At 37.9% G+C, this 15145-nt stretch overlaps 1 protein-coding gene across 6 annotated transcripts in view; it reads left to right on the top strand.

The window, feature by feature from the left end:
• utrn (utrophin) overlaps positions 1-14478 on the top strand; it is a 177903-nt gene extending 163425 nt beyond the window's left edge. For all 6 annotated transcript variants that reach the window (XM_041976219.1, XM_041976217.1, XM_041976218.1 and 3 more), the window contains 6 exons: positions 5330-5491; positions 6393-6630; positions 10357-10432; positions 10649-10732; positions 12079-12104; positions 13154-14478. In XM_041976219.1, the coding sequence (XP_041832153.1) occupies positions 5330-5491; positions 6393-6630; positions 10357-10432; positions 10649-10732; positions 12079-12104; positions 13154-13162 (595 nt within the window). In that variant the 3' untranslated portion in view covers positions 13163-14478. The remainder of the gene's footprint in view (positions 1-5329; positions 5492-6392; positions 6631-10356; positions 10433-10648; positions 10733-12078; positions 12105-13153) is intronic.
• Positions 14479-15145: the final 667 nt, after the last annotated feature.

Raw genomic sequence — 15145 nt, 5'->3', positions numbered from 1 at the left:
ACAAAGGAAATTCTTTTAAAGACGTATTTTCATGACAATGATGGAAAGTCACTTGGGAAGAAGGTAGAAACCGTATAGACCTTTCAGCCAGGATGATATGAAACAGTGGTTTATTGTGCTGCTGATGCATCATCATGCATCACAGCATTTAGAAAAGCCTTTTTAACACATTCAACTATTCGGCTGCAGACTCCTAGAAGCTCTCCACCCCTGTTGATCTTTAGTTGAAAAGTTTTCGGACAAAAGAGTAGAAAGACAAACGTTTTTGGTGAAACGTGGGCGATGGAAATGGATTTGGATGCGGCACAGACACATTATCACCATTCCTCTTTACATTTTCTTTTTTGTTTCTGTGTACTGTGGCTTTTTTGAGATGGGAAGCCATTATCTTTGCCAGCTCTAAAGAAGGGGTAAAAAAAAAACAAAAAAAACACTGATGCTCCACATGGAAGTCTGCAGAGCACTAATGAGGTGAGGAAGATGATGGTTTGAAGAAGGCTAATGGGTTTAACAGCAGAGAGAAAAAACATTTGGAAAATAATCAGAGATGTGTGGTCACTTACTTTTACACCAGTGTCTTTGATATTTGTTTTCTGTAATGTAAATGTAATTGTGAAGATAAGAGCTCAATCATCCAAGAAAAAGAACATTTGAATGACAGTCATTAAATATAACTGCTTGTAAGACGAATATAAGTAATGTGTTTTTCCATTTCGTGTCCTGGTGAAAAGTGGCTCTGTTTGTAGCTGCATGGAGCACCATACAAACACCCAGATTTCAAAGACAAAGGGTGCTGTTTGTCATTTATGTACTTAATGTGCATTTTTAATGCTGTGAAGTCCAGATGTAGTTACTGTGGTAAATTATCACACTCTGAATAGGGAATATTTGGGTTTAAGGCGCTGGACCAAGAAGAGAATTGTGAACAGCAAGTAGCAATACAACCTCACAACAAAAACGCTCCTGGTTAAAATCTTGGTCAGGGCATGCTGTTGTGAATGCTGGTCACCTGTTACAGGAAAAAGTTTACTTTAAAAAGGCCTATTTTGGGTCCTTGTTGCCCTCCCAAGGACTGTGAACTTCTGACACATAAGCTTATTTTGATTTTCACAAGTTCACCATTAAGAAAAAACACAAAGAGCTGCAATGAGAAATCTTTCAAGCTCCACTGTGCATACAAGGTCTTTGGAGGTGAAACCTACTATCATACATTTCCTAATATTTCTTCAAATTCAACAGCTTCAATTAATCATCAGTTAGATTAGCTGTAAATTGATGTTTGTGGCTTTTCCTTTCTGTTTTACACACCATCTGTGTCTCTTCGTAAACTTTTAGTTGAAGCTGTTGTCTCTCGAATCTGTTTTTCCTATCTAAAAGATAATCCTTAAGTAGGAAGCTAGTATTTTATCTGACCTCCAGCCAAAGCATAATGTTGTCATTGATGCCCAAGAATGTCAGTGAAGTATGAAAAGGCCATCATCCTTTTTTTTTTTTTTTTTTTTTTTTGTCCAGCTTATCTTACTTTTCATACTTTCCCAGTGCTGTCCTTTATTTATTATTCTTTTACCCTTTGTTCTTCCCCTTCTTCCTTTAATTACTCACACTTTTCACAATTAAATCCAACTTTCTCCTCAGCTCATTTCCCCTTTCCTGTTTCAGTGTAGTTTTACCATGTTCTACCTTTGAGTCCTGTCTGCCTTCAGTTTAAGCAGTCTGTAGTCTGTACACCTCCAGTAATGAGGTTGCTGGACTTTACACAAAGAAAACAAGAATTTAATGAAAAGGAAGAAAAAATTGGGTGCCTCCAGCTTCCTTTCATCCTCTCCCTTCTTTTCCTCTGGCATCCTTGATTTCTTTGGTTCTCTTTTCCCCGTTTCTCTCTTTTTATTTCTCATTTCTCTGTTGAGCTGATGGAGTAGCAGTATTCTGCTTGAGAGGAGCTGCTTCCTTTGTGATATGTTGGTGACGTATCAAGCCGAGAGACTATTGTTGTTGAGTAAAAACTTTAGAAGTCCCTTCAGGCGTGTCCTCCACTCACCCTCACCAAGCACAATGCTCAAGTTCACAATGCATAGCAGCCATAGAGATGCAGAGCAGACAACATCATAATAACCTCACAATTATTCACTGTTAATTCAGCACCAGTCTGATGCTCTCTTCCTACATATTCTTTCCCTTCTTAGTCACACTGAGTCTCCAGTCTTTTTTACAGCTGCTCTTCTTTTTCCTAGTTTCTCATAGCAAGTGGTTTTGAGGCAGCCCTGCCCCCTATAGTCTCAATTTTCACTTGTAATGATCCCCCTCCTGCTGTCCTCTGGGCTCCTCCTGTGAGACATTGAGTTGCCAGGAACATGCTTAATTGGTCACTCAGTTTGTGCAGGATCGCCTTCCCTGGCCCCAGAAGACGAAGCTACCACCAATTTTCAAGTTTCTCTGTGGAAGATAAAGCTCTGTGACATCTGTCCTGTCACAGCATTCTGGCATTTCACAGAGAAATATATATGTGTGTTAGTATTTATACATGTTGCAGTAGCACTAGCTATGACATTCAACTTATTCATTTTCTTGTTTTTTTTTCAACAATTCCAAAGTCTCAGTAAGTATTTTATGAAGGACTAAGAGGGTCATATACCTTTAAAATAAACATCAAATAAATGGAAGAAAGATTTATTGTAAGCTGATAGAATAATTTTGTATTCACTGTATTGATGAGATAGTGACCATCTGTGAGAGACACAGCTAATTATTTAATGATTGTGACCAGAGCTGATTTCACAGGACACTGTTATCTTTAGTGCCCCCCTAGGAGTGAATACAATTGTAAAAACGCATCAAAGGACCTTATTACCCTCCTGCTGGTGCCGGTCAACGTGAAACCTGACTCTGGAGTTCTGCACCGTTGGATGAGACAACAGTTTCCCGGGTATGATGGGGTATAAAAAGAAGTCAGGAGGCAGTTCAACATTGTCTGGCAACCTGTGTGTTCGAACTTCGTGTGGTTTCCTGCAGTTGCAGTAAACAGCTGTGTGTCATTCATTGAGAATTTTTCTAACAGAAGCAAATTGCTAAAATAAAAAAAATAAAGTAAAAGAAAGCCACTGGTTACAGGAGATAAATACTTAAAACTGTTACGTTCACTGCAAAGCTAGTTTGTGTCATGAGTCTTTTATCAGTACTGCAAATAATTTGACATAAAAGCTTGGATGCACACACAAGGAAGACTCCTGGTTAATTCATTGGGTCTTTTATGTGAAATGGGGTGAAAACCATCTTCTGTGTGCCACTCATTAGGTACTTGCTAAGCTCAGTCTAGGGTCATGACAGCATAAAGACGGTCTTCTGTAAGAAAGAATAAGCTTCCTATTTGTTCCCTCTTTCATTATGCATGCAGTGATAATGGAATCTTGAATATGAGCTGAATACTGATCGACTAAAATTCAAGGGTGTCATATGTAGAAGTTGAGACATTTTAAATTGGCAGCATCTTTATTTGAACACATTATGATGGCATATATATTATATAGCCATTCAAATCATGGCTTTATATTTATTTAGATTACCTGCCTGGGTATTGTGGAATTAGGAATGTAAATGTTATGTTCATGGATCTCAGCATAACTGAGATAGATGCTTTCTAACACTTGTAGTTATTATTCTTCCCTGCAATAACCAACTCATTCATATTAAATTATTTATAGGGGGAAATGGTGACAATGCAAAGCTAAAAAGGTGTTTGAAAGAGCAAGAAAAACAAGCATCCTGTTGGCAAAATACAAACTTAAACTAAAATCTGTTTGGGACAGAAAGTTGAACTATTTGCCCTTTTTCCAATTTAAATAATCTTTAATTACTGTACAAGCAGTGTTTTGGGTTTGAACGGTGTAATAAAAAAACAACCAAACATTCCTTTAAACCAGTTATATATATTATGGGAGACAGTGGACCAGTATTTATTTAAAAAAAAAATCTTTATTATAAACGTGGTAGAATGAGTATTCAGCTTTACTGAAAATGTAGTTTTAGTAGGAGCGCTTGTAGTACTTACTCAGCCTTTCAGTCTTCAACAATGATTAAGCCATTTACAAAACAGTAGAAATATTTTTTATTTTTTTACCAATGTGCTTTCTTTCTTTTCTTTTTTTTTTTGCCACCTTTTTATATCAGTAAGATATTATATAAAGAGATAGACAGATAAACACTCATAAAGCTACATGACAGCAGTTTTTTCTCTTTTTCTTTCCGCATCTTTTCATCTGTCTGCCAGGCTCGGCTATTTCAGTAATCAGACAGTACAGAGTGACACATCTGTGTCCAACCAGGGATTATGGAGCTAAAGCAGGAGATCGTTAAACATCACAGCAGTTTATCTAATTTGGATTAGGTTCTCGGATTAGCTACTTCACCTGCTCCATGGCTGTTGTTGGATTACAGGGTTACATCAATGAAATGTGTTTTCAGTATATTGTCTAAAGGTAGTACATACTGTGTATGACCTGAATGAACATAGGACAGGAAATATTTCTCCTCTGAGTCTTTGTTAATCATATAGGCTATAGATATTTCACAGAAAAGCAAGGGCCACTGTTGGGTTTACTGCTAACATGAAACCAGGACTCAGAAAACATGGAGATGACCCTGACGAAGAATGGGTGGATGATCAGGAATAAAACAGTAATAAATCTGGAAAACAGGATTAAAAAAAACACAAAAAAAAAACAAAAAACAGAAGCATTAAACAGTTCTCTGGGTGGCCAACACATCCCAATGTGTGTGTGTGTGGGGGTGTGCAATATCAAGAAAGTAGTTGAATGAAAGTACAGGATCACAGCATTTTTGTAAAGCAGATACAAAAAGAGTTTTAAGAGTTAAAAGTCTGTGTTTTGTGGCTGGTGGATGTTGTGGTGGACTCATTCATGTGACAATTTCCTCCCAAAAGATAAAGTGAAATAGCCCTCAGTGTAGTTTTTACTCACTGTTTGGTGGCACTAACCACTTGGGGCATTCAAATCTTACTAGTTTGGTTTTGGCTGTCCTCTGTAGTCCTGCTCCATCTGAAAAGACAAAATATTTTGTCTATTTTTTTTTCTTTCCTTTCACATTACCTGTACTGAAATCTATAATTTCCCAGAATTCTTTGAAAATAAATTTAAGATATAATCATTTCATTAAAGTAGATGTCATTATTTTGAAGTGCATGCCACATTTTTTTTATTTGTGCATCGTTGGTTTAGTCGCAGCTTTCTAACTCAACAGAAGGCAACTGGGAAGGGTCTGACAGAGACATGATGTTTGGGGTGTGTGCTGATCACATATTCTGCATCTTCCTCAGGGATGATGAGCATGCCCTGATCCTTCAGTACTGCCAGACGCTGGGAGGAGAGGGTTCCCCGTGCAGCCAGCCTCAGAGTCCTGCCCAGATCCTACAGGCTGTAGAGAGGGAGGAGCGGGGTGAGCTGGAGAGGATCATTGCTCGTTTGGAGGAGGAACAGAGGTCAGTATGATTCATGTCAAATACAGGAATATAATGCTTGTGCTTGAGTAATTTTGTCTTTAGACACCGATTATATTAAGCTAAATAAGAAGTTAGAATTATTTAGATATGCAGAAAAGATCATTTTCAAGGCCTTTAAGACATTTCCAGGATTATGTCACATTTAAGTATTTATGTACAGCTTATTGGTGTTATTTGCTTGCTGGTGCTTACTGGATCAGACTAATATAAAATAAGTGAAAGCATACACATACTTCCAGTAACCCTGATGCTTCTTTCACACAAAGTCCTTCTGTGGTTTGATTTATAAATAGGGATGGCTTAGAGAATAGAATGACTGCAAAAGCTATTGTTGTGGATATGCATTTTGCACCACCAGTAGCTCAGCTGGAATGATTTAACAACGAATACACAAACATAAAGAAGACCCAGGCTCTCTGGAAGAGAAGGAAGGAGAGTGAGCGCTTTACTGCCAGACTCATGAATGCCATCTTAAGCAAAGCACTGCAGCTTATGGTTCTGCACCAAGAAGGAGAGGATGGACTGAGGCAAGGGATTTGGTGGTGGTGGGGAAGGGGGAGTTTATGTTTGTCAATCCACTTCAATAGGAATTTACTGTATGAGGAGAAAGAAGGGTTAAATATGAGTCAGGGATTTTTGTGGGGCACCCCACTGTGATGGTTCAGAATATAGCTGCTGAGTAATGTTTGAGTCTTTCATGGTTAACAGCAATTATGTTGCACACTTGTAATAATTAATTAATGTTCTGATGGTGGTGGAGAAAGCTGTAAACAACCTTCTGGGTGTGAAGTTGGGTAAAGTGATTACTTGCATTGCATATAGAAGAAGCTGTAGTTGTTGTTTGTTTATTTTAGTCTTTGTCTCTAACCTCTCTCCCCAGGATGCTGCAGAGGGAGTATGAGCAGCTGAAGGAGCAGCATGGCCAACGAGGACAAACTACAGGAAGCCCCTGGGAGTCGGAGGGCCCCTCTGCTCACCCCGACGAGGCCGACCTACTAGCTGAAGCCAAGCTGCTTCGACAACACAAAGGGCGGCTGGAAGCCCGCATGCACATCCTGGAGGAACACAACAAACAGTTGGAGTCTCAGCTTCACCGCCTTCGACAGCTACTGCACCAGGTGACGTAACACTTACGCTACTTTCTGGGTCAGCTTTTTTTCTCATATTCTAAAGGTTATCACGAGGAAAGAATTTATTTTTACACTATCAAATCAAATAAATCTTTATTTATATAGCAATTTCACATACCAAGAGATGCCCAAAGTGCTGCACAGGTAAAATAATAATAACAACTAAAACATCGAACAACAATAAAATAAAGAATTAAAGACACAAGAGAAAAGATACAAAAGTACAAAGCCTGGCCTAATGATCGTGCTCTCTGGAGTTAAAATCCAATGTAAAAATGAGTTTTTAAAAGAGATTTAAATTCACTCAATGTACTGGCAGACCTCACAGAAAGAGAGAGACCTTTCCAGAGTTTAAGGGCTGCTGAGGAAAAAGCTTTGTCTCCCTGAGTCACGACTCAAGTCCTGGGGACTACTAATTGCATTTGTTCTTCAGATCTGAGAGCTCTACAAGGACGAAGATTGTGCAGAAGCTCAGAAAGAATGGGAGGTGCCAGACCATGTAAACAGTCAAAAGTTGAAAGTAAAATTTTAAAAGAAATTCTAAAAGAGACAGGCAGCCAGTGAAGGGAGCGCAGAACTGGAGTAATGTGCACAAACAAAGAAGCAGTCAAAATTCTTGACATACATAAGCATTAGGAGTCCAAACCAAGAGGACGTCAGTGGATGTTTTCATTTTAAAATCAGTAAATTAAAAGTCAACTAACATTTTAGTGGAGAAAAAAAAAAATTAAATACGTAGTGTTTCTTAAAGCACAAACCTTAAATCACTGAATTTCTTCATTTTAATCCCTTAAATCCCTAATTCATCTTTGTGTCTGTTTATAAAGGATTTACAGGAATAACATAACATCATGTAACATATAAGATTATGTTGGAGCAGTACATTATGTGTCAATTTAAACTTATTGGTTGAATTTTGAATTTTATTACAAATTATTAGATTCCTTCTTCTGATACTCTTCTGGCTAGTGTGCTTCAGAATTCATGATGTGTGTGGTAATGCTTAAACGTAATTTTTTAATAAATATTGGACTACTCCAAGAGCGTAAAACAATATGTGAATTTCCTTTTCTTGTGATATCACAGCTGCATAAACTTCTACCTGAGCCATTCCTTTCTGATTGACACTTCAAGTCACAAAGGTGCTTCTGTTTTTAAAAAAAATTTACTTTAACTTTTCTTTTAAAAAATATGCTTCAACTGCAACAAGACATTAGCTGGAAAAAAAAAAAATTTGTGTTTTGCAGACAGAAAACAATAAGCATGTTGCAAGATTGTGCAAATGTAAACTAAAGTTGAACATTTGCAATGTTCTGAGTTTTAATTGTTAAAGTATAGTATAAAGTACAGTGCTCTGGGGTACATACAGTTCCCTATAGCACTGTCTGGGGTAACATAATACCACTAGATCATTATTTGATCATTTGGAGCAATCCAATTTTTGTTGAAATTTACTAATAATTTTTCTCGAGCTCTCTAATAAAATTAATACTTTCCTTCAGAGTAATTAGGATTTTTACATCCTTGAAGTCTCCTCTGAACGTAGAACATTTGCAACTTTTGATTTGAATTTTATTTTCCCCTTTTTAGTTCATTAGGCGTGTTGTTGAGGAGCAACAGGGTAGCAATCACAGTTCAGACTCACACACAAACACACACCAGCTGGCAGGGATGTCTCAGAGCAACTCATTAATTTAAAAAAGAAGAAAAAAAAAAAGCTAATTAAATAAGTAGAACACTGACATAAATTGCCTCCAATAAATTCAAAAGATCACCATGGATATACACTTGTAATTATTAACACCAACATCCACATAAAATATTTCATTCTGTTTTTAAACTTTAAATAACAAAAACTGATCAACTCTCAAATTAGAGCCTAATCACAGCATTACTATTCCATCCCGCATCCATGCTCCAGTCCCTTTATCAATATCTTCCAGATTTGTTTATACCTGGCCTAATTGCTCACTGAAGTTGGATTGTTTGAGCAAAATGAGAAATGCAAATCCTCAAGCCAAATAAGGGGCAATCGGACAGTGAAAAAAGCCTGACCAGGCGCTGGCTCTCTGGTGGCTGTGGAGCTGGAAGCATGGTAATAACTCAGGACAGAGCAGGAAGCAGCTGACACGGCTGCAGATTTTTAACACTGCATTGTTACATAAATATTTGAAAAGTTACAGGTATAACTTTGTATGAATTGCAGGTGAAAGCAAACATTATAGACATGATTCACGTGAAGCACAAATGCTTAAAAACTGCACTAGACTGTTCATAAATACACCCCATTTAACCACTTAGTTAAGCCTATTTCCTTGTGCTGTGTCTCAGGGATTTGTGCAGTATAAGGTATGACATCTTCTCCTGATTTGACTTTTTCTCATTGAAACTCAATGAGGTTTTTACTTCCTAGAGTATAAAGTTTTACTGCTGCTGATTCTGAAAAACAAATAAAATTCAAACATAATGTATGCATGACTACCTGTGCTCATAAAACCTTCCTCTCTCTAGATAAAAACTTGTGTTGTCTGACATTTGAGTCCCTGAGGGCCTACAGATATGTCAGCATGTCTTTCCATCAGCTGCAGTGAAGCTACTCCAAAGCTCCAGTATAATAAACTCAGCCAGCTTGATGACTCACATTAAATTCACACTCCTGAAGGCTGACCAAAGCCCTGACCTCAGCTATTCAAAGATGAGCCTGGAGATCCCGGGTTGTCCTCTGGGGACATTTCCAACACGTTAACCTTTACTCGCACTTGGGGCAAACATGAGATGAAGGAGTAGAAAACCACAACTGTAGTTATTAGCTGAGGGGAGGGAGCAAGATTTATTTCATTTTTTGGAGCTGAAAAGCTTAAAGGAATGAAATATTCTGCTGGAAATGTCACTGGACAGGAAGAGTTCGCTCCTGGGGATTAGAAAAATTGCTTGTTTCATCAGTCTGTCTTTTCAGACACAACTACAGTAGAATCTGAAGTTTTTATTGATGGTGGTTATTTATCTTCATGATGACAAACTGGATTATCAGTCTGCAGCTAAACTCTTCCATTGGCCTGAAGCAGTGTTTTCAGTCATCTTCACAGCACTTTGAGTCTCTCTGCAGGCCGAGGCAGATGTGAACTTCAGCGTTAACATCAAAGTGAGTCTGAGGGCTGCAGTGCAAAGCATTTGTAACCAAAAGAACTCACGTTATTCTCAGAAAATACCATTAAAAAACATACAGAGTCTTTAGGATTATTGCAGGACTTGTTTATTTGCCGTATGCAAATCATCAAATGCTTGGAGCAAAAGAAATGTGTAAGAGTATTAAAGGAGAGCCATTAAATTTTCATATTGTTTCTTTCAGTGTGGGCAAAGCAACATTTGCAATATATTTTTGCTGAGTGTCATACCTTTCATGTTAGTCATTCATTTTAGCAGAAATCCCACCCAGAAAACGTCCTTTAAGCTCTTTGATGCGAGCCGTGCTGTAGCATCTTTTTTTTACATTTTTATCAGGGATGCGGGTTTTGGATTTTATTTTTTTTCTTTCTAACACACGACAACCGCCTCATTGTACCTCCCTCTGGTATTCTGTTGTTTCCGCCTGTTATTGTGAAGCGCGACTAATTTTGATGTTGTCAAGCAGATGCCAAGCGGAAAAATTATGTTATGATTGAGTTTTCTTTTCCTTTTTTTTTCATTTTCTTTGGTTTCCTGTGCATCTCTCAGCCGGAGGTGGACTTGAGGGTAAACGGAGCATCATCTCCCTCTGTGCAAAATCGAGGACCACTTACTGAAAACTCAGGTGAGGCACTTAACGTCAAGAGTTTCAGACACACACATTTCACACTCGTCTCCCCTTAGAGGAAGGTGCTTTTTTACGGTTTTACACTAAAACTCAAACGATTGCTAACAAGACAGAAAATGGAGAAACTTGTTGCTCACAGTGGAGTCGTGTTAAAATGTGTCCAGTAACTGAAAATCAATCCCAATATGTGTGTGTGGCTGTGTGTGTGTTCAGATGAGCTTTTAGACCCCCACAACAGCAGCTCTGACCTGGCAGATGTAATGGAGCAGATTAACAACTCCTTCCCTGCAAGCAGTCGTAAGTTTCCCAATAATCCTCCTCCTCTTCCTCTCACAGTGTCCTCCCAGCCTCAGCAGGAGGTCGATGATCAGCAGAAAAAGTTAGTTTAGCTAGTCATTCATCATTTTTGTTTGCAGTCCAAATGTTTGTATTTGAATGAATTTCCCACAATACTGTGTGGCACTTTGGAACAAGGGTAAAACAACATATACATTACCACATAAATTCAATGATCACTGAGCCAGTAGCTCAGTTTAAAGCTGTATATAGAGAAGGTATCTTCTATTTTTGTTAAAAGAATAGATTATTTTTAGATATTATTGTTTTTGTGATTAGATATGTATGGAAGTGATTATGATATAATCTAGTATTAATGGCTGACTGCTGAATCATATTAGATTGAAAGTGTATTGTGGCAGAATCTGTGATATTGGCAAACATTAAATTATTGCTCAGTGAATAGACATATTAGGAACAAACTTGTAATTTAAGCCCCCCTTATAAATAACCAACAGTCTAAAACAAACAGTATTTTTGCCACTGTGCAGCCTGAATGGCAGAAAGTTCTCAGGTATTTAGTTGAAGAATACCTGACAGGTTTTTGTGTGCATCCTTGTTTAGCTGCTGCAGCTTTTCCTGTAATTTAAACTCAAGAAATGATTGTTGAAAGCTTAAACATTTGCTCCTATTCACTTTTTACATCTGAAGCCTTATGTGCTCAAATTTGCCAGGTCTACAGATATGTTTAATATTTAAACAAATAAAAATAAACAGAAAATTTAGGCACTGGAGGAAAATTACTACTTTTTTCACCACCTCACATACTGCAAATGTCAAGTGCTCCAAGCTGCATTTGACTGGAAACAGTACACAGTGTGAGCTTTCTGATGGTTTGTGCATTAAATCCAGGTTCCTCTGTGCTGTTATGATGTGGAAGCTCAGACACAGGTCTTTACATTTGCCGCCTGCAAATTAAAAATAATTTGCTATTTGCTTTAATTAAGAAAAGCTTAAGATTTCCATTACTTATCCAAGATTGAAAAAAATATTCTCCAGTGGGAATGTTAATCAAATGGAAAGCATAAATAAATATTTTTAAATATTGAGCCAGAGCACCCTCACTTAAAATTTTATTCAGGTTTTAGAGTTGAAACTCCTACGAGGGCTTTAGTTTAAAATCCATTCTAATCTTGCTGTTGCTCCAGCATTATTTGACTTTGGTTACTGCACAGCTCCGAGGCAAAGCTGAGGGTGTGCATTAACATGTGGGAGGCATCCAGAGGCAGATAGTTTAGCAGATTTACAAACAGATCAACTGAGAAGTCCAAGTGCTAAACTTCTTCTATTTTTTTTGTTACCCACAGCTTCGAGCTTCTCCTCAAGACCACAGGTAAGATGAGGTTTTTCCACCTTCAGGCGGATCAAAACTATAAATGAGTCTGCAGCTTGTGATTCTTCCTGCTGTTTTTGTTTATTTTATTAATTCGAAAAGATAGGAGAAGCTGGAACAGAGCTCGTTTTAGAGGTAATTACAGCTAGTGCCACAAAAGCAGTGCCCTCCCTGTACCTCTTACCTGCCTTTGTATCAGGTGGCCTGTATGAAAGAGGTAGCTAATGGATCTCTGGGGAGTGTCATCAGCAGCTCTTTTCTTTCTCCTCTGTCTGAGGCCAAGGTGCTTTTATAGACAGAGGTATTGTGAAAGCTTTTGCCACCTGCTTGTTGTAATTATTTACCCTGCTCTGCCTCACTCTGCTGAATTCATCCTTTTAGACACTGTCTTTTCAATCCATCAGCTTGTCTTTCTACACACAAGTAATACTTCCACTTGTCAATTAAAATAACTATCTGCTATGAACCTACTTGAAGCAGTTTCCTGCTAGACGCATCCTTTTCCTTTGATTTTCTCAACACTGAGTCGGATCCAGTTTATTGGGGTTTTGTATGATACAACAAACGCTGGCTTGCAAACATCTTTAGTGTTGGAATCTGCCAGAAAATTCCCATCTGAACTATTCTAAACTTTTCAGTCTGTATTGTCCTTATGTTTTTTCAGGCCTTTACATAAAGGCATTGGTGAGTAGGTTTAAAGCTAGAGAGGACAGCTATAGTTTCGTCTGCACCCTCCTTCTCCTCTTCTCTTCCTCACTGCGTTCCTAATGGACTATAACCAGCTTGAGGCACTGCAGTCCATTTACCAGCTTTCAAACCAGATTATTATGCCCAATCTTCTCGTTTTCACACAGTTATGTCAATGAAGAGAAATGAAGCGAGTTCACCTGCTGCTCTGTTCCAAACTTTAATGGGTGTTAGCACAGACACACAGTTCAGCTGTTCAATAAATCAACATCCCAGACTGGATTTATCTCCCTGTTGTATTTACATGTTTTGTCATCTAGTACAAGTTGGTGATTTCATTTTTTTTGTTGTTGTTTTTTCAGGTGATGTGAGGACCACCACCAGAGGATGGATGTGAACACATGAGTGCAAGACCATTCCCAAACAATTCCCAGATCCAAAATCCCAAAGACGCACAGGAGCAGACAGCTGAACTAGTTTTACCACCTTGTCTTGTACTATGCAAACTGTACATTTTAACAAATGTAGATTGTATCTGATCTTGATAAAACATTTTTCAGTTTTTTTCTTTAGAAATGCAGATGAATATATGGACACAGGCTTTGTATAGTCAAACATGTTTTCTTTCCAAGGACTGGTTTGGGATTTATGATCAGTTTTTGAGTTTAGCCTTAAGTGAAAATCAAATTACATTATTTTTTGTTTGTTTTCTTTTGTCATTCCACTGCTGAGTACTATGTAGCTCCCTTTTATTTGTCCCTTAAAAGTAGCCACAGACTTTTAAGTGTTTGGGAGCATGCACAAAAATGCGATTTTAGTGGCAGACAGGATGATTTTAAAAAGATGTGGCGTCATCTCTGGCATCTGTCCTCTTTAAAGCATTGATATGCTGACAGATTTTCTCTCAACTGCAGTTTGTTAATGTTAACTTCACCCCTTCTGTGCCTATACAGTTTCATTCCACAGGTGGAAAATGGAGAGGGGAGCTGTTGAATTATAGTGGGTTTGTGTAAAAAGAGAGATGTTTTGAAAAATATAAATTTAAATCTGAAGTTGTCCTCAATCTGGCTTTGTAAGAGGCCCGTCATCATTATGTAGAATAGCTATGTTTTTTTTTTATTAAGAGATATATGTTGAGAAATCAGAGGAAAGCCATGATTGCCTTGCTACCTCAGACTCATAGACACAGTTTTGTTTTGTGGTGGTTCCTAAACCTGTTGAAAACACTTGTGATAATTTACAAACATGAACAGTCTGGTTTATCATTCTAAGCTTTGGCTCACTGTATTGGTGTACACTGCAATGAGGAGTTACCAAGTTAATAAAGAAAAAAAAACAAAATAAACAAGGTAGTTACTGTACCACAATGCGTCTGTGGCCTGCTGAAGCTAGCCTCCCGTTATGAGTATCACTTTTTTTGTTATTGGGTTTTCCACTGGGCTTTCAGCACTGGTCCCTAACTGCGTCATGTTGTTGTGCTCTGTGCTATCCTGTTAAACTTGTGATACTGAACAACACTACTATAACCTCCTCTGACTAGACTGATGATGTTGGTGATGATTTTAATCGTGATGAACCTTACCGTGGCAGAACTGTGTCGCTTCTCCTGAGGTATGTAAAATAGATTGACCACACTACATGTACTATGGCTACGTTGTTTTATTCTAAATAAAAAATTTTATAACAAGTACATGTCCCTTGGGCTGTTATTTTTATTTATTCATAGAACTTACTGTCAGCTCGATTGACACTGGAGGGGTTCATTAACATTGTAAATATTCTAATGTAATATAAATGATATCACTGCTGATAAAATCATAATTTTGCCTGTTTACATTCCTGGTTTGGGGAATATCAGCCTTATTAATGCCAACTTCTCTGCTTCAAAAGAATTTATCACTGCGAGTGACTTTATCATCATTTTTACAGTAAGTAATACTAAGCACAATAAAAGATATTCAGCCTTTTCACAAGGTCTGCGTATGAATCAGGCTGTCCAGTAAAACTTGTTTCAGGGTGTGTCTCCTCCCGCTTGCCTCTGCCTTTTGCTTGTTCTCAAATCTTAAGTCTGAACCCACTTGTGATTTCAAGGTGTAAAATAGTAACCTGTCAGAATAAATTATGCCTCAAAAGAAAATTGTCCTGTCTCTTAAGGCAGTAGTTATTAGAAGCCTCAGACTTTTGGCCTTCTTGGTTTACTACTTAAAGTTTTGCATGAAATTGTAGTTCCTTAAACCTGGCATCTGTGTTTTGCTGGACTGGGGAGTTTTCGACTTTTTTTCTGCTCAGAAGTTTTAGGGCAGTTCTAAAGAAAAAAAAATCCATAACACAAGTAGATTGTATGTTATATATAA

The sequence above is a fragment of the Melanotaenia boesemani genome, chromosome 22 (assembly GCF_017639745.1).
Source record: "Melanotaenia boesemani isolate fMelBoe1 chromosome 22, fMelBoe1.pri, whole genome shotgun sequence".
In the NCBI taxonomy this organism is placed as follows: domain Eukaryota; kingdom Metazoa; phylum Chordata; class Actinopteri; order Atheriniformes; family Melanotaeniidae; genus Melanotaenia; species Melanotaenia boesemani.
Note: the sequence above shows the minus strand (reverse complement) of the source record. Positions and strands in the feature narration are given on the sequence as shown.